This window comes from Emydura macquarii, unplaced genomic scaffold (assembly GCF_026122565.2).
Source record: "Emydura macquarii macquarii isolate MOO-44397 ecotype Brisbane River unplaced genomic scaffold, CSIRO-AGI_Emac_v2 contig_1253, whole genome shotgun sequence".
NCBI lineage: Eukaryota > Metazoa > Chordata > Testudines > Chelidae > Emydura > Emydura macquarii.
In genome coordinates, this window is record NW_027131390.1 from 37,614,952 (window position 1) to 37,642,647 (window position 27,696).

The following is a 27,696-nucleotide window of genomic DNA, read 5'->3' on the forward strand; positions in this document are numbered from 1 at the left end:
TCCTGAGGTCCCTTCCAACTCTATGATTCTAATTAGCTAGCACTGAAGAGATGCTAGGGCTCAGTTACTCGGCCCACTGGCACCATATGGCCCTATGGGACCTGGGCTGTTGGTTGCCAGGGTGAGGTCAGGGACACAGCTGGCTAGTGAATGCTAAGGCTCAAAATCTTACTTGGAAAATTCATTCTAACTAGCTAGAGCAAAGGACTGGTCCATGGCCTGCAGACAGAGGAATGATGCATGTCAAAGGGTTGGGGCTGGTGCGGTATCGTGACAGTCAGAGTTGTCTATTTAACCATAGAATCATAGAACCATGCATCTAGCAAGGACCACAAGGGTCTACGAGGGTAAGCTCCTGCCAAGATGCAGGGTTTGTTGTGACTAAGCCATCCAAGACAGCTGGCTATCCCGCCTTCCTTTGAAAACCTCCAGTGAAGGACCTTCCATGACCTCCTGAAGCCGTCTGTTCCAGTCTCCTACTGTTCTTAGAGTTAGGAAGTTTTTCCTGAGATGTAATCTAAATCTGCTAGGCTGTAGTTTGAACCCACTGCCTCTTGTCCTGCCCTCTGTAGCAAGAGAGAACAGCTCCATTAATGAGCGTGAGGAGGCCACAAACAGCAGTTCAAAGAAGTCATGTATGTTACTTAAATGGGAGGAGCTGTGAACTCCAGTACGGATACAAAGACGTGAAAGGGCTCTAAGAGTTTAGCCCTGTGAGCTGAAAATAAGAGAGAGAGTGTCAATTTACAAAAATGCGGTGGGTGGAAGAATCTAAAAGAGCAGCTATGGCAGGGAGAACATGCAAAAACTGCGATGCCAAAGGAGAGTAAACTAGGCAAGAGCTTTTAATACCACATGGCAGCACAAACGGCCCATGGCGTTTTGGATGGCCAATACGAAGGTATCCTTCCAGGAGCAGGGAGGTTGTCAACACTCACCACATAAGTCTGTAAAACTGCACCTGAGCGCCGAACACCACTCTGTCAATGAAACGACCGGCTGAGGATCAGAGGAGAGCAGCAAATGTGACCGAGGCCTGGTGGACTTGATTTTCGAGGAGAGAGTTAAAGAACTGCAGCTATAGCACGTGGCCATGCAACGACTTAGGGGGATGTGAGTTGCGCGAGCCCCCAAGGGAAGGAGAGGAATTAACTGAGATCGTACGAAGGGGAGTAACTAGAAGAGATGGGCTGACATTTACAGAGGGAACATGGCAAAGTGCAAATGTAAACAGGAAAGACTTGCTGGTGGCGAGATGTACTAGCTGGGGCACCTGGTCCTAAGGGAGGTGCCAGACGCCACATTGTTTGACACATTTAAAACAGGGCTGGATTAAATGCTGGTAAATGTAGCCATCTTGTATTGTCCCCTAGGAGATGGGAACCGTCACGTCTCTGTCAGCTCTAAACTCCTTGCAGTGGCTTCTGTTCTCGCGGCATGACAGCTACTCTTACTGAAATGAAAGGCAGACAGAAGGGTTCTGCACACTCCCAGGTTGTTTAGTATATTGTGCAGGTATTTCCGTTCTATCCAGCTCCCGTTTAAGTACCTCACACACGGAGCAACAGTGGTAACAACAGCTTGGGACGGGCGTGTCGTGTTTTACACACTGCCATTTGCCTCATTGTGTCCAACTCTTATTGAGGACCTCTCAGACAAACGAGAGCATGGGAGACCCTCCCCAGAACAGTTCCGGGGTCAGGGCTCTCATCAGAGATGTACGAGACCCCCAGGTGATGTCTCTCTGCTGGGCCTTGCTCGAGCTGTGTTCCAGCAAAAGAGTCCAGCTTTGCTTGGGATCCGCCTGCTTTTGCTGGGGCCGTTGCTCTGGAGCTCAGTCATGGAAACGGCTGGGCCCCAGATGGGTCTTCTAGAGAAAGGAAAACCTAAGCCATTAGCAGGGCCCGGCTGATCCATGCAGCAGGCCAGGGTCTCAGAAGAAGGTGCAGTGGGTGCACCTGGCAAGCTACATTTGCATATGCAGTTATGGTCCTCTGGCATGCATGTTCAGAGAAGCCATGACCTGATTCTTATTTGCAGCAGCTAACGTGGCCCGAGTCAGATGAGGTGGGTGCTGAGACTTGCTGCCGCAGGTTTGCTTTTGCAGTGCAGATGTATCCGAGGCTCGTTATGATGAGAACAACTAGTGGGGGTTTTCACGTCTCCCAATGCAACAAGAACAAGCATGACCGTTGTGGGGCACGAGTCCTGTGCAGCGCCCCTTCGTGTGGCAGCAGGGACCCCACGCAAGCTGGGTTGGACTGGGGCACCGTGAGGCACCTGCTCAGACAGTCCCCACATGGCTCCTGTCCCCCTACGCTAAACAGTGAAGGTCAGCCTGGGGCATTTGACTCAGTCCATGAACACATCCATCTTAGCATGTGGCTGGGTGCTGGCAATGCCCGTTGGAACTGGCGTCCTGTTCTCCTGCCCTGGCTCTTAGCCCTGCAGTCTGAGGTCATGGTGTGGCTGGAAGCCTCTGAGCTGCCAAGACTGCAGAACAATTCATGTGGGGACTGAGTCTGACGTGTGTGTTTAGAGCAGATGGCGCACAAGGCAGCTGGGCCTCAGGCAGAAGTGCCGTGACCTGTACTGTCACAGCTGCCCTGTTCCCAGCCCCATGCCAGGGCTGAAATCCCAGGGCTCTGTGCTTTGGTGCCAGGACACTTCCCTCTCTCCCCTGGAGCCAGGCCTGGCATTTACTTTGTAAAGGCTACAGACAACTCAGTGCCAGCGCGGGCTTCTGCAGTCGCTATTGACAGCACCTTAAATGCCATGGGCCTTGGCAAGTGTCCAGGGAAAGCTGTCCCCAGCTCAGCATGCAAAGCTAAGCCTCCCCCCCAACATAGGTGTTGGGCCACCATTTTGCTGACTGTCAGAAGGCATGTAAAATGGAGATCCTGAATCAATCCCTCTGGCCTTTTAAAAGCCCTGGCTCTTTCCAAGAGAGGAGGGGTTGCAGACCTTGCTCACCTGGCTGTGCTTCCCTCCCCTCTGGTGCCTCACACTGAGTGCAGAATGCCCCTGTGCTGCACAGTGGGTGCAGTTCTTGCATTCACTGGTCCCATTCTGCTCTGTTCCACCCACACAACTTTGTTGGCCGCAGTGATGGCAGAGGGCCGTAATTTGGGCTGTCTCCCAGCTCGTTGGTATCCTTTCAGGCAAGGGGGCTCAGCCCTTTTCATGACACAGCTGCAGTTTAAAGGCGAGGTTATTTCCTGGAGCCGCACTTCACTTTTACAATCCTATACCTAGGAAAAGGCACATTGGGATATTTTCTGTGTGTACATATTTAACTTTCTTTGAATGTGCTTGAGCAGCTGGGAGCAAAGAGCCAACCCCCTATGACCAGCCATCTCCTTGCAGATGCCCAGCAAAGGCTTGTGCCTGGCTCTGCTGCGAATATCTAATTTCCTGCCAAGATTTCGTCTCACTCGCTAAGGTGGCTTAACAGGGCTACCTCCCTCTGTGGTGTGGCAACTGGGGCTTTGTGTTAGTGAAGGCATCAGGCTCGCTAGTTCGCATAACAGCATTCTCCCACCTCACCTCCCACATGGGAACAGCCAGCTACGTGGCTTTGGATTTCTAGCTGATTTTGAGTAGAGAGAGCCCAGCTGACAGCGCAAAGATGATTTTAAAAGATTGCATGTGAAACTGATGAGGAGTGAAGCTGTGCCCTGGGAGCGCTGGCCTTTGGTTTGAACTTGGCTGACTTCTATGTCTTCAGCTAAAGCGAGAGGCCCCTGTAATGGTGATACAATGTCCAAAGATGAGATTACCAGAATGAATCTGATGTCAGGTGCAGTATAAGTTCCTCTATACACAGACATGGCCAGTAGGTATATATATATTATATTATATTTATATATATACACATTAACAAAGAGGTTGCAAAAAAAAAAAAAACCAAAACAGTTATGTTACATATAAAGAGAAAGTATGACAGGTTTCACTGTAACCAGATTTTCACCACATCCCAAGTCGTATACAATGGATTTACTATGATAAAAACATCCAGCAGCAACAGAGCCCTGCAAAAGGCAGAAATACAGATGACAAATAAACTTCCTGCAATGACGTGAACCAACCCCCTCCGATCCTGCCCCCTGCTTCCGACAGAACGATGGAAAACGCATTTCTGTGTTAATTCCAACCATGGGCAGCAGAGGCTGGATGGGCTTGAATTGGCTGAAACTGCCAGTGTCATATTACATGGGGCATTTTCATCAATGGGACTGCTCGCTAATGGGTTGAAGGCAAAGGCCACGAAGCAGCAGGGGAGCTTTGAGGATCCATTTACATCTGCAGGGGACAGCTCTCTAGTGCAAGTGCCTGACTTGGACTGAGGTCTGCAGTGCAGGAGGCAGGGTTTGCTCCTGGACTTACCTAACACAGGACAGCGACTCCCTGCACCTTCCAACTGACAGTAGGTGCCTGTCGGGTTTTGCTTTAAAAACTTGCAGAGAGAAATGCAGGCAACTAACCCCAGGCCTGTCAGCTCATTGTGCTGGGCCTTCCCATTTCCACTCGCTCATGCAAGATCTCCACATCACCCTCCTGCGCATCACTGGTACAGTTCTTAGGAACCCCTCTGTAATTAGTGCAATTTCATCAGGTGCAACGTCACATTAATGGCTTGTGTGCTCTGAGTTAACGGATGAGGCAGAGTCCTCCAACAACCATCCTAAACAGCAATGTTTTGCAAATGTTAAAATCCACTTACAGTGGGCAGGCATCTATTTGAGGCAGCTTCTGTCACAAAAGGCCCCCCCCCCTCTGGGTCAGCGCAAAGGGGCTAGAATGAATTGGGAGCTCTGTGTGGCTTAGAAAAACATGAACTTGACAATGGCAATTTATCTGCCTAAAATGATTCTGGGCTGAGCTGCAGGGCCAGGCCAGAATGGAAATGTGAATCCTCACACACTGCCATTGGCTGCTTGGGCCAGCAAAAGCAAATAAAAACCTTCCCTTGGCTCTGAAGTGATGCATCACATGCTGCAATTTATGGGCAAACAGCACTGGGCCTTCTGTGGTAGTGAAAGCTGCCTAGTGCAGAGGCAGGGAAAGAAAAGGCCTCTTTCATTCCCAACATAGCACAAGGCGACATATAATTTTTTTATGTTCTGACTCTCCAAACCCTTTGATTAGGCAGCCGGTCACCATAACTATTGAGTACCAAAAGGGGAGGAATACTGGTGCTGAGAAAGTCAGGTTCTTTTTATACACCCTGTGCCTGAAAGACGCTATCATTCTTCTGCTGTTACTGACGGCAGTTCAGCATTAATGAAAAGCATCCCGCAGCCCAGATCATTCAAGGCTCTAGAGCACATCAGCTGGCACAGCTAACCGTTTTATGATCCGCCAGCCAAGAATCTCATCTGACGTAGCTTCAGGGGCCACGCGCACATCCTGCTCTGACTCTACCCCAAAGAACAATGGGATTCTGCAGAGACGGTCCATGAGCCAGAGAGGCTGCTTCACAAGCTTCAGAGAGGCCTGTGTCAGGCCAGAAAGCTGCCAGAGAGAATCGAAGCATGGGAGCACAAAGCAAGAAAAGTGCACGTCAGTTCGAGTCAGGGCCCTGCCGATGGCTGAGGGAAGGCAGGAAGCATGAAGTTAACCCAGACACGTCACAAGGGGCAATCCTGGGAGGTTGGCAGAGGGCCTGGGGTTTGGTCCACAGGCTGCCTGGTTCCAAACCAGTGTCCTCAAAGCCTAGCAGCAGGACCGTACAGCAGCCAACGGTCCGGTACACACATCACACTTCACTCCATCTGAGTCAAGCCAGCCCTCCATACTTGAAACCCTGTGGGGACCTCCCGCCATCCAGGGGAGCCATGCTCTTCCCTCTCTCTCTTAACGCTAAGTCGCCTGTGGACGAAGACCACCCCGAATCAATCAATTCGCCTGCACCTCAGAGGCTGGGCCATGAGGTAGTTTTCCCATCAGCCAGGTCTGGTGAGCACTTCCTGTTCAAAGCAAGGAAAAGTCAAGCAGAGTTGTAAGTCACATGAGGGCTGGGAGGCAACTTCTTCCTGCCCTTGATCCCACGCCCCCCCAGCAACAAAACCGCAGCGACACTAACAGATGGGACATTCCACAGGACACACTGACTCTGGCTCCTGGACAGGCACTAGCCAAGGCTGCCAGCCTGGTGCCGGGTGTGCCAAAGGGCCAAACTTTGTTCCAAAGGCAAGACTTTCCAGGGTTAGGAGGTTTTGTTAGCTTGGTTTTAAAGGCTAGTTTGATGCTGGATCCCCAGTAGAACAGCACCAGCTCTGCGTGAAAGGACCAGACTTTACAAGCCAGTAGACTGATGTTCAGGCAGCCCTGGCACCGGCCACCGCATGGAACGAGGATCTGCAAGGGGAACGTTGCAAACCCAGGCTAGACCTGCCTGGCTCCTGTTGTCATTCACACCTATGCAACATGCTCCCCCAGCGTTGGGAAGAGCTGCAGGCAGACTTCGACCTCACTCAATCCCAGGGGAAGTGATGCGTGAGGTGCCTGGCCAGAGATGGTCAGACCAGGTAGGAGTCATGGGGAACAAAGACCTGGGGCAAGTCTGCATGAGTTGGGACAAATTGGGGGGAGGGGGAGGGGGCAGGGTTACCGCAACCCCAAAGGCTTTGGGGCTGGATTCTGATCTCCGCCCCTTGGGGTTAACGCCAGGGTGAAAGGAATGGCTCCGCCCTGACACCACGAGAGGGAGAGCCGAGGCAACCCCAAGAACCAGCCAGCCCAGGACAGAGAATGCTCCAGACACACTTTGCCAGGACATGGCTGCTGTGCTTGCTATCAGGACTCATCTTTGGTCTTCCTGTTTTCCTCCCTTGTAGCCCCCAGTCCAACCTCACACTAACACAGCGCACAGATGAGGAAGTGTTCTGAGTAGATCTGTGTGCCGAGGCAGCAATACGGCTCTTGGTCATAAATAATGGATCAGTCCTTGTACACTACAGTAGTCACACACCGCATGGCCCCCTGGCTCTCTCCTGCCAGGCGACAGCAGCCCCAGGTGACACTGGACCCTTTCCCCACTCCCAGGAAACACAAACTCTCCCAGGGGATGTCATACATTAAATCTGGGGAGGCCTAAATGCAGCCACATGTAGCGTGCAGGCTTCCCGGCCTGTGGCCAGCCACATCTCTAACATGGCGCATGGCCTATACCAGCCTCAAGAAGGAGCATTGCATGGTGCGGCCTGGGCTCTCCATAGGGCCTATGTCGGTGCTGGTGGGGGCAGGCGCCTCCACTTGCTCCACTGCACACAGCTCAGGTGTCCACCAGGAGCTGGGCTTGGCTGGGGCCTCCCTGATGCAGAATGAAAAAGGGCTTCCTAAAGGAGGCAGTCAGAATGGAAGGAGCCATGGGGGGAGCCAGCTTTCCTATCTGAGAGTCCCCCCGAGCAGAAGGAGTCATGTGCCCATCAGCTTAACGCACCCCTCAGGCGAAGCAGCAGGACGGCACCTCTCAGGGTTGGTTCCATTTTCACAAACTAGCTAGCTACAATTTTAATGGCTCTAGCTGGTCGTTTGCGGCTGCCTCTCTGAAAGCCAGGCGGCTTCTGTTCGCGATCCGTCTAGAGAAGCAGCTGATTGCAACCAACCATCTGAATGGAGCGGTCAGGGGAGCCTGAATGGCTGGCCAGGAGGATCTGCTCCCCAAAGTATGCCACACCCTGAGAGGAGCTGCTGTCTGCTCCTCCCAGGAGTCCCCTCCCCCACCCACACCTCCTAGGGTGCCCTGGAACCCCACTGCCCATCCCCCCATGCCACTGGACCCCAAACGAGCCACATGAGAGTCCAGCTGGAGGAATTCAATCACAGTACAAAAGAGTTTCACGAGCTTCATTCACATGTAAATGGAGCTTGCACACGGAGTTTATTTCAATTTCTTGTCAAGTTTAGCTTTTCCCTTAAAAAGTAGCTTCCCATGGGAAGGGCGCTTGCTTTCTTAGCGTTATTTCCCTGGCGGCGGGGCTTGCTTTCCAATCTAGCTGTTCAGAAGCACCCACTGACGTTCCCCAGGCTCCACCATGGCGCACGAGGGGGGCTGGCTGCTTTTTAGTGGCAGACTTTTATCCCTGATACATACGGAGACTCGTGAGGCCGGCAGTTGCACTCCTGCTGCTCTGGGTAATCGATGAAGTCTGGAGCAGGCAGGCCCGACAGGATCATCAACGATTTGTTCCAGATGGTAAATGTTGGACACACTGGAAGGACGAAGGAAACTTCGAATGTATGGAGATGAAGTGAATTGGCTGGGTCGTAGAAGGACAGGGTGTTGTTGTCATAATCCAGGAGGATGCCCAGGCGCTTCATCTGTGGGTGAACGTCCACCAGCATCTCCTTGTTGTTGTGTCTGACCACAAAGTTGCTATTGCAGCGGGAGAAGACCCAGGATGAGGAGTTCTTGCCAATCCACTCATTCTTTGGAGCTGATTTATAGGCGATGCCGATGGCATACCTAGGAGAGAGGGCAGTGGACACACGTTACTGATCTAGCCCCCCCTGGAATGCATAAACCATGCCCCGAGGGCTCATTTAGCCATCGATACAAAAATTTCCCTAAAATCTACATGGTTACCCCAATTCCCTTGAAATTTGGTGTGCCTCATGGGGGTAGTGGGTTTGGTCACTGACCCAAATTTGGGGCTAGTTGACCAAGGTGTTTCCAAAAACCTGACCCTGAAAATACTGTTTTTCTTAAAGTTGAGAGATTCTGGCAATTTTTTTTTTTTTTGGCTCATAGATAAGAGATCAAACCAGGGCTCAGATCATTGTATCACGGTCTACAATGCTCAAAGAGTGCCTGGCACCAAGCAGCCCTCTGGGGGAAATCAAATTACAGTGTTATTTCAAAAAGATTTTGCTTCTCCAGTTAAAATTTTCACAAGCCTCATGCGCCTATTCTAGCTCCTAATGGATTACACTGAGCATGTGCACAGAGAGAGGCTACCCATTTGGAAAAACCAGTACTATCTCTACATCACAGGACCTGGGTGGCTCTGAAGGCATGTTTCGGTCATTGAATCTGAGCACCACCCCAGGACTGACAGTTCAAATACAACCCAGAGCAGAAACCTGAAAGCAAAAAAGGAGGCATACTGCTCCAATCAGCCTCGGTCACAGAGCATTTTTTATTTGGGGAAATGGAATCAGAGCATGGCAGAATATTCAGAAGGTGCTGAAACTATTTTTTGACAAATAAAATATACATGCATATGCTCACTGGGAGGGGAGGGTTTGTTAGGAGAATGTGAAACAAATAAGGTAGAAGACTAAATAGTAATTTTGTTTTTGGCCTTGCTTTTAGTCTAGATCGACTAGGAGGCAAACAAGAAAGAATGTAAGTGAAAGCATAAGGTTAGACTTACTCATCCCTCCTCCCCTCCCTCCCCCCAAGAGAGTAAAAATCTTGCCTTTTTGAGATAGAAGATAAGGGGACAGACCCAAGCAAAAGTTGCTACAGTAACCAAGCAGCTGGGAGGAAGAGCAGGAGAGAAATGCTACCACTGCAAGAAAGCAACTGTGACCAAATGTAACATGGATCTCTACCCCTCCCTTGAGGTACAAAAGAGGTGGGACTAAAGACCCCAGACACAGACCCTCCAAAATAGAACATGACCGTACATTGGAAGGGGTGGCACTGGGGAGGGGGGAGGGGTGAAGGGCTTACAATATAATTAAACCTATCAAGAAGGAGGAGGAGGAGGGAGTTACATTGGCGTACAGAACTATGGACACGGAAAGAGGGAATTCTAGAAATGTATAGAGCTATGATTGTGGGGGAAGGGAGAAAAGAACTCTATTGGTGTATAGAGATAAGCCTGACTGGTGTGAAGGGGGATGGTTTTATGCTTGCTTGTTTAGCACCAATAAACCCATCGCATTGCCTGCAGCTTGGACATTGGACTGTTGCTTTCTGGAAAACTGTGTCTAAAAACTGAGAGGAGAAGGGTGGGGGAGTTCTAACGGGTGTTTAGGGGTGGAAGCATAGGTAATATCCTGTGATAGACTCAAAGAACTTAATCTATTTAGTTTAACAAAGAGAAGGCTAAAGTGGTGACTTGATCAGTCTCTAAGTATCTACATGGGAAACAATATTTAATAATGGGCTCCTCAATCTAGCAGAGCAAGGTCTAACACAATCCAGTGGCTGGAAGTTGAAGTGAGGCAAATTCAGACTGGAAATAAGGTGTAAATTTTTAACAGTGAGAGTCCTCCTTGTGTCTTGGATGGATTAGATGGGCTCCAGGCGTGAACACTACACCAACAACACAGGAGAGGTGAATGCATTCTTCAGAATAAGCTTAAGAATGGCTAAACCAGGTCAGGCCAATGGTCCATCTAGACCAGCATCCTGTCTTCCAACAGTGGCTAATGCTAGGTGCTTCAGGGGGAATTAATAGAACAGACGATCATTGAGTGATCCACCCCTACTGACCACTCACAGCTTCTGGCTATCAGAGTCTAGGGACACCCAGAGCATGGGGTTGCATCCCTGACCATCTTGGCTAATAGCCATTGATGGACCATGAACTTGTCTAATTCTTTTTTTGAACCCTTCACAACATCCCCTGGCAAGGAGTTCCACAGGTTGACTGCTTTGTGTGAAGAAGTCCTTCCTTTTGGTTGTTTTAAACCTGCTGCCTATTAATTTAATTGGGTGACACCTGGTTCTTGTGTTATGTGGAGGAATAAATAACACTTCCTTATTTACTTTCTCCTCACTAGTCATGATTTTATAAACTTCTATCATATCCCCTCTTAGTCTTCTCTTTTCCAAGCTGAAAAGTTCCAGTCTTTTTAATCACTTCTCATATGGAAGCGGATCCATACACTTAATCATTTCTTTTGCCCTTCCTTGTACCTTTTCCAATTCTATCTTTTTGAGATGGGATGATCAGAACTGCATGCAGTATTCAAAGTGTGGACATACTGTGGATTTATATAGAGGCATTATATTTTCCATCTTCTCAGCTATCCCTTTCTTCATGGCTCCTAACATTCTATTAGCTTTTTTGACTGCTGCCTCACATTGAGTGGATGTTTTCAGAGAATTATCCCCAAGGACAGAGATCTCTTTCTTGAGTGGTAACAGCTAATTTAGACCCCACCATTCTGTATGTAATGTTGGGATTATGTTTTCCAGTGTGCAGTACATAACTTTGCATTTATCAACAACAAATTTCATTTTTAATTTTGTTGCCTCATCACCCAGTTTTGTAAGAGACCTTTGCAACTCTTTGCAGTCTGCTTTGGACTTAACTATCTCGAGTAATTTTGTATCATTTGCAGATTTTGCCACCTCACTGTTCACCCCTTTTCCCAGACCATTTATGAATATGTTCAACAACACTGGTCCCAGTACAGACCCCTGGGGGACACCACTATTTACCTCTCTCCATTCTAAAAATTGACCATTTATTCCTACCCTTTGTTTCCTATCTTTTAACCAGGTACTGATCCATGAGAGGACTTGCTCTTTTATCCCTTGGAGATTTCACCATTTTTTCAGCAAAGAAACTTATGTTTTCAGAGTGCAGGCTACCTAGTTGCTTTACAATGTGCCGTCTGTTTCCTACTACACTGATTCTCATGGCACATAGAATGGGCTGCCGCAGCCTTACATGTGAGTTTCTCAGGGCTCATTGTAAAAGCAGCACAAAAACAGCTTTGCTCTATAGAAAACGAACCTGCCAAAGAGCTGCTAAGAAAAGCATTATTCCTTCCCAGTGCAATCTCCTCCTGCCAGGAAGGGAGAAGGCTGGAAGTGACACGGCCAGGCTCTTTCAGCAGGAGCCTTCCATTTCAGGCCCACTGTGACAGCCAAAGCAAAACAACTTTAAAATTGGATCAGCTTAACAATGTTTCTGTAATGACTCATGGCTAACTCGCACCATGCAAGGCGATGATCAGAAGCAGAGCCTTCCTAGCAGGGCTTCCTTAGAGTTTAGCAAACCACATTTATTTCATAGCCAAAGCTGAGCACAGCAGGGGCTCCCTGTTTTTTTTTTTCCCCCCAACACCTGGGAAGCTTTGAGAGTGACCTCATCAGACAGGAACAGGGGGCAGCAGCATGTGGCCCATGTGCTGCGCCCAGATCACACGGGGGATTAAGCCGCTCAAAACCTCACCTGCCAGTGGGACAATCTGGAAATGGGTGTTCAGGGGCGATTGAAGGGACTGTACAGGAGCATAAATATTACTGGCCACGCAACTACCTACCCTCCCGTAGAGGGTTTGATTGTTTCCCTCATTGTAGGGAGTCTGCAGGCAAGTGTATTTGCCCATCCCTCCTCTCAATAAGAATGTGAATTACGGTGACACTACAGGGGAGCAGCAGCCGCCCCCGGCCTGAGCCTGCCTATCACTTTCCCTTATAAAAATTCTTCTCCTCAATATGAAGAGATCTATGACCAACACGGTTTGCTGGATGATCTTGAAATGTGGCAGGGGGTTAATGCTGGGGTGAAGGAGGAGCCTTTTGCTGGTTTCCCAACAGCCTGTTCAAGTGTACACAAATTATGAGCATTCCATGAGCATGGCATGTGCACCAGCCTGGAACCTCGCTTTCGGTATGTTACACAGAACAGCGCTGCATGGGACAGATGACAACAGAGCTGGATGCTCCTCCTGCAATGGCTGCTTTTCCCACATCGACCTCAGGGAAGGTGCATTGTGTGGGGAACCAAGTGATTGTCAATTCAAGTGTCATATCTTCTACTGACTGGTGCCAAAAATTCTGTGCCCATCACAGCCCTTATTTCATGTTTAGTCTTGAGAAAAGAAAACTTTCTAACTGTTAAATTCTGGAACAGGCTTCCAACGGAGGCTGTGGAATCCCCATCATTGGAGGCTTTTAAGAATTGGTTGGCCAAACCTGTCAGGGATGGTCTAGGTTTACTTGGCTGTGCCTCAATGCAGGAGGCTGGACTAGGTGACCTCTCGAGGTCCCTTCCAGCCCAGCATTGCTATGATTGTGATTCTGCTTTACCTGGATTTTTATTAGTGTAACCCAAAAATCAGAACCTTTTTAATGCCATTTTCTTAGCGTTTCAGTGTCCTAGAGCAGAAGGGAAGATGCATCCTGCCAAGGAGAAGATGTTATTTACATGCAAACTGTCCTTTCCTGATGGATTTTTCTCTTTTGTTCAAATCTCATCAAGGCATGGGGCAGGAGGCCACACATTCATGTATGCTCCCCCCAGCCCTGTCCTTTCACTCGCCAGTGCTGCTGTGCTCACAGGGCCTGCAGCAACCAGGAGCTTCAACAGTGCCAGAAAAATGCCCTTGCTCTCTTAAAGGGAGAATAATCCCAGGGCTGCTTCTGCTCACCAGGCAGACAGAATGATCCATGTCCAGCTAAACCCGCTTCTTGTGTAACTCTGCACTATGGGAATAGTACATTTGGAACCTTTTGAATACATGTGACATGTTAGATGTCTGACCCCTTCCATGTTATTTAAAACAGATGTAACACACCTGTACGGCTCATATTCACACCCATACATTTTATGTACAAAGATAAAGCTGATGCGATTAATATGCAGCTCTTGATTTTTGTTAGCAAACTGGAAACAGACACATTTTTGTGCAGAACAGCTGGCCAGTTTCTCTCAGCACTAGCACAGCCTTGTTAGACGGCTCCTCTGATTGAGATCTGTTTAAAAAAATGAGTGCTGGACACAAGATGTCCAGGATGGCTTACTGATAAGGCATTATAACCTGGGATCTGGAAGACCCAGATTCAATTCCCTGACCTGCCCCAGGACTCTTCATGTGATCCTGGGCAAGTCCTTAGGTCTCTCGGTACCTCAGTATTCTGACTGTAAAATGGATAGCATTGCCCTACGTCACAGGGATGCTGTGAGAGGCAATACCTTACAAGGCGCTCAGATATTATGATAATGGGAGTCTGTCTAGATAGGGCTGGACGGTCCTTTGAGGTTTTAAGGCTTTTATCACTATTGAAGCCTTAAAAACATTGATATTAGGTTTTCTCGAAGATAACCCATCACTGATCCAATTACACAGACTACTTTAAAATGTGAGAGGAAAGACGGGGGCAGAACGTGCTGGAATAGGACGGAAAGGAATGCAGGAATAAGCAAACACACATTCCTGAGCCTAGGTCAGCCGGCAGCATGATCATCTTGTGCATGCTCAAGAAAAAGTGGGTATATTTCTCCAGGAGGCTTGCATAGGAATGAGGGGGAGACATGATGGTGGGTCTCAGCAATGCCTGGAAGATCTGACTCTTGCTTGGCAATTCATGCAGAAATAAAAAACTTAGAGAGGGTAACGTCCACTTGTAACTAGGCAGTATTGCCCTTCCTGCAAGGACACGTTTGTCTCAACTCCTCGCTATCTTCTAAGGGCAGAGAAAGGAGAGACAGCTGATTATTTTTGCCCCTTCAGGAGAGCCTTGACCCTGAAGCATGCTAAGAGCCATTGGGTTCCAGAATCACTGGCTTATTATATTCCAGCCAGGGAGGCAGCAGGTGAACTGTACAGGCTAGGAGATTTGCCCAAGAAATAGCAGCAGGAGTAAGCACTGAAGCAGGAATGTCACCAAGTGCAGGCATTTCCCCGAGGCCGTCATTAACGAGTCTGCCATGTGAAGCTTTGGCCGCCAAAGAACCATTCCATTTCCTTCTATCACTTTTTGATTTGCTTCTGCCTGTACAAGCTGGCACCGCTCATTCCTTCAACTTGTCAGAAGCAGGAAATGCTGGCTGTGTTCAGCTGTGTGTGTGTGCATGGAGGGGGAGAGTTTGACACAGCTGTCTTCACACTGAGAAGCTCTGTAAGTCCGTTTGATGCTACTTTGCATCAAATCTAGTCCTGTCCTTGGTGAAAATGAAGCAATGGAACAGTGGGCCACGTTTGCTTGGGAAAGGGTGTCTGATTTGGGTGGGGAGATGGAGATTTTATTGAAAGCTGCAAGCTCTGCTGTGTCTTTCATCAATGCACCTTTTCTGTAAGCTTCTAGGAGACACAAGGCTGCAGGCTCAGTCTGAGTCACAGCTGAGGCTGACCCAATTATACTTTTGCCTCCTTGCAGCGTGTGGCTGTCTCTTGCGTACCTGAGTGCACCTCTGTTCAGAGCCCGGGGTCCTGCTGTATATTTTAAATGAATTCCTTCAGCCACGGAGACCAAACAACTCAGTCATCAACAAAACAGCTTTTAGAAGTGATTCATTTCTAAGGCATAGCCTCTAATGAAATTCAGCTTCCTGTGAAACAACGTACAAATCAATTTGCCAAGCCTCCCATATACACTATGCTGCTCTGCGGCTCCCCCTCCCACACTGCGGTAGGGGCATGTCAGACTCTGCTTCTCCCAACAGAGGATGGAAAGAACTTGGAGAACAGGGAAATGCCACCTTGCATGTTCTCCAGGTTAGTTCTGCTACTGGTGTGACAAAGTGGAGATGGTCTTGGGGTTTTCTCTGAGTGCTGTGTGCGCGCCTCAGGCCCGGTCTACACTTACCCAGCAATTCGGCAGCAGTCGACGGGAATTATGCAAGCTACTCCCATTGACTGCTGTACTTCTGTTCTGCGCGGTGCCTTCACTGCACTGCGCCGACGGGAACTCAGCGCTACGCACTTGAGGAGGTGGTTTACTAACATCGACTTCCTGATCGATTGAGCAGGTCTACACTGACCGCTAAGTCGATTCAGATAAGTCAATCTGATGGCGGCAACTGATGCTGCTATCAGTGTAGACATAACTCAGTTTCCCCTCTGTGTTATTCATGTATTTCGGTGATGGGACCCAGATGTGTGACCATTGCAGAGACCACTGGAGGGTGGATGGACCAGCCCCACGTAACACGGACACTGGCCAGACCCCTCTGCCTTGGGTCAACCAACTGCGACAGGTTAAAACAGGTTGCGGCAGGCGGAGACAAGGAGAAGTGGACACCTTTCCTGGAAAAGAGATAAAGAACTGGGGAGGGTAGAGGTGTGTCTGGGGGTGGCTGGCTGGAAGGGCCAGTCCCCTTTAAAGGGTCACAGGGAGCAGAACCCAAGAATGTGACTCTGGGGCTCCCCAGTTGGTCGCTGCTGTAACTTTTGATTCATCTGCTAACAAAGTCTCTCTATGCTGCAATCCTGAGAGCTAATAAACCCTTCTGACTCCCACGCTGGCTGTGAATTGCTTCTGACTGCAAAGCGAGATGTATGGCCCCTTTGGGACATGAAGGAGCTCCCCAGAGTCCCATCCAGGGGGACTCACGGGGAGATCTCAAGCGGAGCAGGGGTGCTGAACGCTCCGAGGTCAGATGCAGGAGGCAGCTGCACTGGTGTGAATGGGATCCACTGGTAGGTCCACTAGACCACTAGAGTCCTCCTGTCTGGCTTCACCCAAGTGGTTCCAGAGCATGGTTCCCGTGAGACTCTGGCACAGACGGTCAGTTGTTTTTCTCTGATCCGATGCTGAACTCACTTGGGTAGGTTAGGCTGCTGGTGCCACGCAAAGAATCAGGGCAACGGAAAAGCTATTAATTAGTGAGAGTTTATTGTCCGTAACTCACTCTGCGAGAGCAAGGGACTGGAGTCAATGACCCAAAGAGGTCTCATCCAGTCCTCTGTCTCTAGGGTCACAGGGGCTGAGTGATCTTTTTGTAGGTTTCTGTGCATGCAGGCATTAATGTGACGCTGAATCCTGCCTGCTGGGTGACAGGTGAGTGTGGCAGAGGGTCTTGAGACTGGTATAGTCAGGCAGGATATCTCCACACACAGCAAGAGGCACACACTGCAGGTATGGGTAGACGGGTGTGACTCCAGTGTGTTCAGCTCCCCAACCAGTAGGCATGCTATCATTAGCAGCAGCCAAATGTGAACTAGGGGTGCCCCAGCAGGGTGCCAGCAGCAGGAGACCCCACCATCCATTCCCAAGGCAGGGCTTGGCCACTCCATGTACTCAGAAAGGGAACGCCCTGAAGGCTGGGCACAATATCCCCTGGGGTGACGACATCGCCAGAAGGAGACCCTGGACAAGTTGGAGAGAGTGCAGCGGAGGGCAACCAAAATGATTAGGGGGCTGGAGCACAGGACTTATGAGGAGAGGCTGAGGGAACTGGGCTTGTTTAGTCTGCAAAAGAGAAGAGTGAGGGGGGATTTGATAGCGGCCTTTAACTACCTGAAAGGGGGTTCCAGGGAGGATGGGGCTAGGCTGTTCTCGGTGGTGGCAGATGACCGAACAAGGAGCAACGGTCTCAAGTTGCAGGGCGGGAGGTCTAAGTTGGACATTAGGAAAAAGTTTTTTACTAGGAGGGTGGTGAAGCACTGGAATGGGTTACCTAGGGAGGTGGTGGAATCTCCATCCTTAGAGGTTTTTAAGGTGAGGCTTGACAAAGCCCTGGCTGGGATGATATAGCTGAGGTTAGTCCTGCTTTGAGCAGGGGGTTGGACTAGATGACCTCCTGAGGTCCCTTCCAACTCTAATATTCTATGATTCTATGAGAGGCGCTGCAGGTGGCCGGAGAGAGGAGGAGCAGCAGCAGTCTCCGTCCCTGCCCCCCAGTGCTTCAGCACAGGGGAAAGACGCAATGGCTCCTTCTGGGTAGCTTGGCAGCGAGCTTAGAGCAGGGGGATGAAGAATCCATGGAGTCTGCTTGATACTTCATGAACCAGTCCTGTTCTCCCAGACTGTATTTGAAGAGTCCTCAGAGACCAACTTCCCTCCCTGCACCTCCAAGCCCATGGCCCAATTGTCCCTGACCTGCCGCCATTTCTGCCCATGGCCAGTGAGTGCGAGACACCACCCCATCTAACAGCTGTGTAAGCGACTCCACAGGCTGCAGGAGAATCTGTCCACGTGCCAACCCCGACACGAGCACACGGCGCTCCTACTTGGCCTCCAGCTCCCTCAGACCTGCTCCTGACCCCACTGAACTCGGGGGGAGGGTAGGGGGGTGCAACTGGCTTCTGTGGGAGGAGGCCCAGTGCCTCGGTGCAGCTGGCCACTGCAGCCCAGGCTTGAGGGGATGTTCACTACAACCCCGCGATAAACCACGCCATGCGTCTGAGCACAGGGATAATAGCTTGCTGCACGCTCAGAGCAGCAAATGTTAAAGCTATTAATTAGGGAGGGTTTATTGTCCTTAACTAACTCTGAAATAGCAGGGGCCTGGAGTCAATGACCCAAAGAGATCCCTTCCCCTCTCTCAGAACCAACACACCAGATGCAGACCCAGGTGATCCAAGCAAAGCAAACCACCCTTTTACCAGGCGACGGGAATTGAAGTGTCACATAAAACAATCCAGCCTTGGCTGGATTCCGATCTCACTCGCCCTGCTGCAGCCACCTGGACTTAGCAGAGCAGCTGCTGTTTTCCCACAAGAGGGTGCTCACGGACTCCTGCACTGAATCCACTTCGCAGGCTTCTGCTGCTGCCTAAAGACATCCTCTCCAGGTTCAGCCCCGCCCAAACTTTCCTGCAGCCAGGGGGGCTCTGTCCAGGTGCCCGGCTGGGGGTTACAGTCGTACACACTCCAACCCCCTTTGCCTGCGCAGGGGCAGCTGTACAGATAGCTGCATGCTCTCTGGAGCAATGCAGCTTCGCTGTTCCTATGCAAAGCTAACCTGTGCTTGGGAACCCTCTCAGGCTGTTAACCCCTTCGGTGCTGGCAGCACCTTTGGAGGAAGGGGATCCTGAAGTGCTAAAGTCTGTGTACGTAGGCATGACTCCTTACCTGCCCTCTCCCTGCAGCCTGGTACAGTGTGTCAGGTTACGTGCATGTGTTGCTCCGTCCATCCCACACGGCAGCAGCAGCAGAGGCAGAGTCCCATCTAGATTCTCATCTATGCCCCCCTCTCCCCTGGTCAGTCCAGTCCCAGACCCTGGTGCCTTCCAGCCAATTATCCTGGGGACCCCTACACTTCCCATCATGCTGGTACCCTCCAGCCCTCCTCTTCCTGCGCCTTGGCTCCCTGACTCCCCACCAGCACTAGACGCCCCTCCTGCTCTTAGTTCGTCTTTGCTGGCAGTATCACCAGGCACCTGCTGCCCCTCCTGATGGTGCTTCCCCTTCAGTGAGGTGAGGTCACTGCACTCTGCCATCCTCCACACTTATCTGCTGCCCTCCTGGCCCCAGAGATCTTTGCCGTGCCCCATCTGTTCAGAGGGGTCCAGCAAGCCCACAACTCCTGGTGTCTCCTTCCAGTTCTGCAGCATAAACGCAGGCAAGCCACTGCACTTCTCTATGCCCCCTGCGCCCGGCTCTGCAATGGGGACTAGCGCACCTTCGGGAAGGGCTCGGAGCTTTGTGACAGACAGTGCCAGGGGACTGGATTGTGCCATTCCCCAGGCCGTGAGCTGTGGCATCACTGTCACCGCCTACGTACCCCACTAGCGAGTGGGTGTGACAGGTTAGCCCGGGAGCTCCCTGGGAAGTCAGTCAAGAGGGTGGCCATCATTCTTTCACACCATTGCTCATAACCCCCCTGTGCTGGGACCACCTTGTGCCTGTGCCAGGGTGCACACTGGCTCTAGAGGCAGTGTGGGCCACAGGAGGAGTTCCTCTGAGCTACTCCAGACACGCAGGGACCTGTCACTGATGCCCAGCTCCTCCCAGATCTCCCTCGGAAACTTCTCTGGTCTCTCATGCCCCGCAGCTTTAATGATCACTCCCAGGTTGTCTTTGGCTCCAGGGGCCTCGCATTGTTTTCACTGAGTGGGTCTTCGGCGACTTCTCTGGATCGACTGAGCGGTCAATGAAGACCCACTCAGTCGATTCAGAAATCGACATATTAAGACCACCTTCTCAAGTGGCGCAGTGCTGCGTCGATGGGAACGTGGTTTCCGTCGGTGCAGTGCAGTGAAGACAGCGTGCAGAACAGAAGCAGAGAAGTCAACAGGAGTTACGCAAGTTTTTTGTGTAGTTTGCGTAACTCTGGTCGACTGCCGCTAAATCTTCAAGGTAAGTGAAGACAAGCGCTCTGAGTGAAAACAATGCGAGAGCCCCCGGAGCCAAAGACAACCTGGGAGTGGTCATTAAAGCTGAGCTCTGCAGATGGCGGGGCGGGGCTTGCCATCAGGCGAGGCTGCCGAGAGAAGGAGGAATGAAACATTCATCCTCCAGAGGCTGCACTGAGAAAAAGGCAGCTCCTGTGATGGAACCCGGGAAAGGGAAACCCGCCGACTGCGCAAACTGCCACAGGTCCCCATTGCCATGAGCAAATGCCCTGGGCTCTGGTAACACTCCTGCAGCGGTCGTGTGGCTAAGGCAGAGCCAGCAGTGCCTTCTTACCCCTCAGATCTGTGGCAGAGCCTCCGAATTTATTAAGCCCATTAGCCCTGAGGCACCTGCGTGGCCCTGGAACAGCAAGCTGGACTCCAGCCTTGTGCATCTTCTGTAAAACGGCCAGCTGAGCTTACGGAAGGCCCTATGTGGCTAAGGCTGATGCCAGGCAGAACACACTGTGGTGGCATTCATGTCCTGGGGCTGGTCTGCAGCACCAGCTGCTTCAGAGATAAATATACCGCCCTGTGGAGGCTGAGCAGATTTGACCTGAGAGCCCATGGAGGGGCAATGCCTGGGGAGCCACCTACCACCTCTACGGGGTTACTGCACCGAGTCACCTTGCAGTCAGCATTAGCCTGCAGCTACAGCTCCCTTAATAGTGGGCTGGCAGGTAAGGAAAGCACCAGCCACCTCAATGTACGTGACACGGCTCTACAAAGGGACTGTCCTTTCCTTGCACTGTCTCCCAGTCAGCCGTTGCTGATATTCCCACGGGTGTTTCAGGACAGGGACACGGGAAGGGAACAGATCTGCTTACCAGGTCGAAGATCCCACCACCACTTCCCAGTAATGGCACCCGCTGTCAATGAATATGTTGCCGGCTGCGCCATAGCACCCTGTCCCACTGAACCTCTCGGGCGTATGGCTCTTTTTCAAGGAGCTCTCGTCCTTTTCCATCTGCAGCCCGTCATTGGAGAGCTTCAGCTTCTTGTGAGCCATCTTGGGATCCAACTTAAAGGGCTGACCTGAAAGGAGGACAGAAATACCGATGGTTAGCGTGTCTCCATCCCCATCTCGCAGGCTGAATGGGGCAGGCAAACCCTGAATTGCCTTGGCTTGATACTCTCTTCTGCCTGTTACATCAAGCCATGGGATGTGAGACTGGGCATCAGCCAGGGTACTTCTAACCACATAACAGAGCATTCATAAAAAGTACCAGATATTCTTGGCACCCTCCAGCCTGCCCCCCACTGCCAGGACAAGGCTCAACCACGTGCCTCACTAACCTACTCTCATTAATGGATTCCAGAGCAAAAAGAGTCCCTCTGAACTCACATGGCCCCAGCATCACTTGCCCATGCATGTCCTCCCAACAGGGCGTAGGTGGGAGCTAGGTAGTGTGCTGGCCTCCTGCTTACCCTCTGCACAAAAATTATTTCACCTTCCTTGACCAAGTGCACGGAAGGGAAGAATAACTCAGAGGTGAAATCAGAAAAAGTTTCTGCAGTTGCGTGAGAGAGAAATAAGCCTAATGATAGCTGGAGCAAATGCAATAATTAAAAAGCAAGAGAAAGGTCGGCCAGTGAAAAATGGACTCAAGCATTGCTCCACACTGCTGGTCTACAGCCTGGGGGCCATTCTGACATTTTCCTTGAAGTCTGTCAGTGGCGTTTCCTTAGCATGGCCTAGCGAACAAGGCACGGGACTGGGACTGAGGAGAGACCGAGGTCACAGCTGTGCTACAGACTCGCTGTGTGACCTTGGGCAGTCACTCAACTGCTCCAAGCCTCAGTTTCCCCATCTGTAAAAGGCAGATAAGGATGCTGCCCCTCCTTTGTAAAGTGCTTTGAGATGTATCCAGGAAGGGTGCTGTGTCGCTGATGAGTGCCATGGTATTTTATAATCACCCCTGCTGGGATGTTTGGAGGGGAACAGTCGGTGCTCCCCCCCCCCCCCCCACATTACACTGTTCAGACTTAGCACGTTCCACAGTATACACGGCTCCCGATTCTCTCCCATCAGTTCTGTAAAGAGGTCTAACAGCAATAGGGAACTGTTTCCAGATAACAGAAGTGGAGCTGAGGAAGTTGTAAATCAATGGAAACCAAATCTAAGCTCAGTAAACAGTTGAGTTTGAATTTGTTAAAGGTTTTATTCTCTATTAGCAGTAATGAAAGTTATACAAATGTATGGACAGATGAATGGACCCTCAAGTACAGGTACAATAATGTCAAAGAAACACAGAAGACCTGTCTAGCCCATCTCCACACCCACCTCCAGCCAGTGCCATTTACTTCCTGCAGTATATATTCAGGTTTTACACATTACAGGAAAGACGCCAAGGTTGCCACCCCATCCGTTTTTGCCCAGACAGTCCAGTTTTTGGTTTTTGTGTCTGGGTACCATTTAGGGTTGCCAGGTGCCAGGTTTTCGGGGATCCAGAAACCCTAAATGGCACCTGAACCAAAAGTCCAGTTACCACGGGACAGGGGGAGGCGCCGGGTCATTAACCTGCACCAGCCCCTGCTCAGCCAGGGCCGTCTCCTACCTGCAGGCAGGCTCCTTGAGACAATCTAGTGAGTGATGGTAGGTGGAGGACAGGGGGAGGAGCAAGCGATGGTGGCGGGGCCTTGGGGGAAAAGGCAGAGAAGGGGGCAGAGCATCAGGGGTCCGGTTGCCAGCAATTCGAAAGGTGACAACCTTAGTTAGTTTCTCAGTCCTTTTTCCATTGCCAACAGAAATTCTCAGCTCAGTGTCTTCTGCCAGCAGGCTGTGCTTCACACACAGCTCTAGCTACAGAAACAAACCAAAGACATAACATGAAATTTTGCTTTGCACAGGCTGTGCGCATAAGCTTGGTACTTCCCCAATCCAGTGGCACCAAAGAGCAGGCGCTGTGGCACGTGCTTTGAAGACAGAGGGTTCGGACTCCAGCCCTTCATTCTCAATTAACAGAACAGATTTTGACGGATCCTCTGCAGATCTTTTAATGCTGGCTTGAAATGCGACTGAAATTCCTTTGTAATGTTCCCAGCCGTCAGAACGCCAAACTATTTCCTAATTGACACGCACTCGCTCTCCAGCTCTCTTTGATGAAACCCTTCTAAAGTTTCACTGCAGGCAGGGAACATCTGGCCTTGCACATGCTGATAAACACAGAGCAATCCCCAAATGTCTCTTCTGGGAACCAGCTCCACAACAGAGTCAACAATAAGTGCTAATGATTTTCTGAAAGCCTCTGTTCTTTGATGTGCTGGTAAAGGTACGTTGCCCTTGCTATAAATGAACGGGATCAGATTTGCACCAGAGAAAAAAGTAATGACTCATCTGGCTGTGTGCCGTCCCATCACACAGCTAGCCTGGCATTGATTTGTGCAGGAGATAGGTGGGGACTGTCTTGGAAAGTGAGTGCCTTTGAATTTGGAGGGCTGTGGTATTCTGTGCTATCAAACAAACTCTGAAGCTGTTTCCTGGGTGTACAACAGCTGCACCAGTCACCCAGATTGCACATCAAAAGAACCAGAATGAATTTACTGCGCAAAAAAGCAAGCCCCTCGTATCACCAGCTTGAGTCAGGTATCGTGTGGGCAGACAGTGCCTGGTTCCCCAATGGGATGCCAAGCGCAATGTGAATATGCTCTGTGCAGCCTGCTCTGCCAATGCACCTTAAGCTGGACATTCAGCATCCCCTGCTGTTCTTGCCATGCTCCCCACCTCCAACACACAGACAGCTCTGCCAAAGCAAAAGCAAAGCAAAAGCAAATCAACTGCCTGCAGGGCACTCAGGTGCTGGCTGGGTGCTGTGTTAAAAATGCAGGGTTATTAAACCAAGCATGGCTTTTGGAGTCACAGAAAGACTGAAACGAGGGATAAATGGGAGGCTACATTGCATGGGAGATTGAAGCATTTTAGTGATATGCTAACAGATGATGTCTCTCTATTAACGGGCTGAAAGAGGCAGGGGAGCCTGAGACTGAAACATAGGCTTGCTAACGAGTCTCTTTGCTGTTTAGAAAGCAGGCCATTTTTTTTTTTGCTTTAGACTTGAGCACAGATGACAAGGAGAGGAAGGACTGCAGTGGGAGGTGGGCAGTAGCAACAGCAGTCCAGGGCTTCAACAGCAGTCAGACAGGAGGAGAGAGATAGTTATTGTGCTCATGGTGAACTCTACGGGGAGAAATATGAGCAGTCTATAATGAGCCATCCTTTTCCAGAACGTAACCCTACTCCATATATCCTCTCTGCACCAACAGCCACGGTGAGGACGCGCTGCAGCCTGGATAGCCATTCAGTGGTGCCGGGCCTGGAACAATTTGTACAGTGGGGGTACTGAAAGTGGAAATCATATGTTGGGGTTGTTATTACTACTTTAAGCCAGAGGGGGCAGCAGCATCCACAGCACCCCTAGTTCCAGTGCCTACGTAGCCATTCTGGATTGGCTCATGCAGAAGGCTGGCTGCGTACACCAAAGCCATGACATCCTTTTGGATCTTGCTTGCGCCCCACTGAGCTGCACCCACCAGGCCGTCCATGAGAGGCAAGTCGTGTTCACAGCACCTGCTGTGACCCACCACAAGCAGTGTCTCTAAGGATATGTCTACACTGCCATTAGACACCTGTGGCTGGCCTGTGCTAGCTGACTCAGGCTGGTGGTTTTCGGGATAAAGGGCTGTTTAACTGCGGTGTAGACATTCAGGCTCAGGCTGGAGTCCGGGCTCTAGGACCTGCGAGGTGGGACCCTGAATTTTGATTTTTGAATGAAGACATTGAGTTGCCAAAGGTCCAGAATGAATCTGCTCTCCTTTTTTGGGAGACTAGGAAATACAGGGAATAGAATCCTCTCCCTTGATACTGATATGAAACGCGCTCTATTGACCCTCATTGTCAGAGGGAGTTCGCCTCTTGTTGAAAATCACCTTATGGGAGTGGTCCTTGAAGATGGGCTGGGAAAGGGGTTGAAGCGGGGAGGGATCAGAACTCTATGAAGCATTCTTGATGGATAATTTCTGAGATCCACCTCTCTGTTGTGATCAATTCCCAATTGTGGCAAAGAGTATAAGATGGCCCCTGAACATAACGGGGGAAGGGGGATGGGTGGCATCAGTGGTGCTAAGGGGTCTTGACTGAGACCTCAAAAGTAGCCCTTTGCAGGTGACTGGGCATGGTGATAGAGGAGACTGAGATCTCTGAATTTCCACAGAGGCTCGGTTCGATGCTGCTGGTAGAACGCATGAGGAGGAGGTGGCCTTGGTTTACAGGTTTGTCTCTAGTGTTTCCTCTTTGGGGATGGAATATAGATCCTAGGGAGCATAAGGTCAGTCTTGAGTCCTGGAACGAGTGTAGGGACTTGCCTCTTTTCTCTGTCCACCTGAGTGGCCCTGGTGGCTGCTGGCAGGTGTAGTACCATGTCCCTTGTCAAGGAAAGCCCTGAATGGTGTTCTGGACCTTCCTAGGGAAACCTGACACTTGCAACCAAGAATCCCTCCTCACGAATATACCAGTGGCCAGGCCTCTGGATGCTGTATGTATCTGCTGCAACTTGAAGAGATTTTCAGCACTAATTTGCCCTCCTCTGTGAAGGGCTGGAATTGGGCTCTGTCCTTTGGGAAGAGCTTGTCCTGGAATAGTTGTTAAAGTCGTGTTTTGCTAACAGGGCCTGATACAAAATTGCAGGCCCGTAGATTAAAAGACCTTTCTCTCCAGGAGGTCCAGTCTCTCTGAGCCCTTGTCTGTCAGGGTGGCCCTTGATGGTGTGACCTAGCCTTCTCTGTAGGTGCTCCACCTCCACCGAGTTGAGGGTGGGATGGGAGAACAAAAATTCAGCTTCCTTAGTGAGGACAAAGTAGCATCTTTCAGCTCTTTTAGGTGTGGGGGTGCAGGATGCTGGAGTGTGCCAGACTGATCTAGCTGATTCCATGATGGCATCATTAATAGGAAGGGCCTCCTTACTTGGTCCTGTAGGTTGCAAATTATCCAAGAGCCAGTGTGGTGTGCCCTGGACCTCTTCCAGTGCCATCTGGAGGTCCCTGGCAATTCTTTGCAGTAGCTTCCATACTGCCTACGGTCGTCTGGTGGAGACAGAGGAAGGAGTGACTGCTTCATCCGGAGACGAGGATGAGACCCATTGGTATCCATGGATCCTGGTTAATATTTGTCTACTTATACACTAATGGATCTGGCGGGTGCCAAGAAGGAGAAGAGTGGTAAGATTCCTGGGTGGGTCCCGGTCGTCTGCCATAAAGATCACACGGTCCACAATAAGGCCAGAAGGAGGAGTCAGCCATTTGTGGGAGATCGCCTGGAACCAGGTACCAGCAGTCCCTGGGGAAGTTGTGTCTGGAGGGATAATGACCGTGACTCTTCGATTTGCCTGTCAGAGATTGGCTCTCTCCAGGGAGATGCATGCTTTGGCCAGTGCAACTGATTCATCCAAAGCCAAAAACTGTTCCTCTTATCATGGCAGGGCAAGTCAGTACCAGTGCACTCCTGCCTGATGGTTGGAGATGAGATGGCTCCTGAGATCTCGATGTAGTTTCATCCTCCAGTGTAGCAATTGTCCCGCAGAAGGGCCGGGCTGGAGAGAAGGGGAGAGTTTGGATAAGGGAGAAGGATATCCCTCCAGTGTTGTGTAAGTCTCTATGTCCCAGGGGGTTCTGACAGTCAGGACCAACGATACTGGTGTGTCCCTGGAAGCAGTGCAGTCCTTGGATGAACAAGTTAGTACTGATGATGCCTCTGGACCCGCATTCACGGACAGAACTAGTGGATGATGATCCTTATGCTTCAGTCACGAGCAGAACTTTCTTCCTGCAAGCTTTACCCTCCACTCTGGGGTTTTCAGCAGTGCTGGGTCCTTGGGATCTATGCACGAAGGCTCACCTGACCTCAACGGGCTCAGGGTGGGATTGCATCTCTTGTGGATGGTCCTTGATGGGAGTCTGTCCTTGTGACCATGACAGTGCCTCCTACACTCATGAGAAAGCCTGAAAGATGAGTCCTTAGGCTTAGGAAATGCAGACTCCATTTCTAGTCACATGCTTGGAGGGGCACTTCTTAGCAGTCAGGGTTGATGTACAGGGGGGGTGAGGGGATCTCCTTGGCCTGAATCGATGAGGGCCTCATAGTCTTCTCCATCCGGTGCTTCCTTAGGCGATGCTCACAAGCTTCATGAGTTCTTGGTGGACATGAGCACTCAAGCTATGGTGAGGTTGTGCTGGTGATTGTCACTGACCAAGAAGGAGTGAGAGGGCAAGAGATGCAGTTCTTGAACCCTGGGACTCTGGGCATAGTCCCAGACCACAGGCAGGGAGTCCTCATCTGGGGAAAAACAAGCTACAGTAACTAGACAATACAACTTTAACTATACTAATAGGCCAAGAAGCATGACAAACTATTTACAAATCCACTTACAGGTTCTGTCAAAAGCTGGAGAAATCTGAAGACCCAGGATCCTGCCGAAGGCTTTCTGCTCTGCAGGGAATGACTGGCTGCAGGGAAAGACTCTGCCAGCTCCTCATTGTTGGAGCCTTCTGCTGCAGCAGGGAAAGACTCTGGTAGTGGAGCCTTTTCCCGCTGCATTCCTTCTGCCGGAGCCTGTCACTGACAGGCGAAGCTACACCACGGTGTGGCTGCATCTTGCTTTTTGCTGCTGCTGCCAGTAGTGCGTAGCATCAATGTAGCCTTCGCTAGCTAAATAACATTACCTCATTATTT

At 50.6% G+C, this 27,696-nt stretch overlaps 1 protein-coding gene across 2 annotated transcripts in view; it reads right to left on the bottom strand.

Annotated features, from left to right (window-relative positions):
* Positions 1–7,759: 7,759 nt before the first annotated feature.
* The window catches only part of MID2 (midline 2), a 246,607-nt gene continuing 226,670 nt past the window's right edge, over positions 7,760–27,696 (bottom strand). For both annotated transcript variants that reach the window (XM_067548512.1, XM_067548513.1), the window contains 2 exons: positions 20,801–21,008; positions 7,760–8,470 (listed from right to left, as the gene is read on the bottom strand). In XM_067548512.1, coding sequence (XP_067404613.1) covers positions 8,068–8,470; positions 20,801–21,008 — 611 coding nt within the window. In that variant the 3' untranslated portion in view covers positions 7,760–8,067. The remainder of the gene's footprint in view (positions 8,471–20,800; positions 21,009–27,696) is intronic.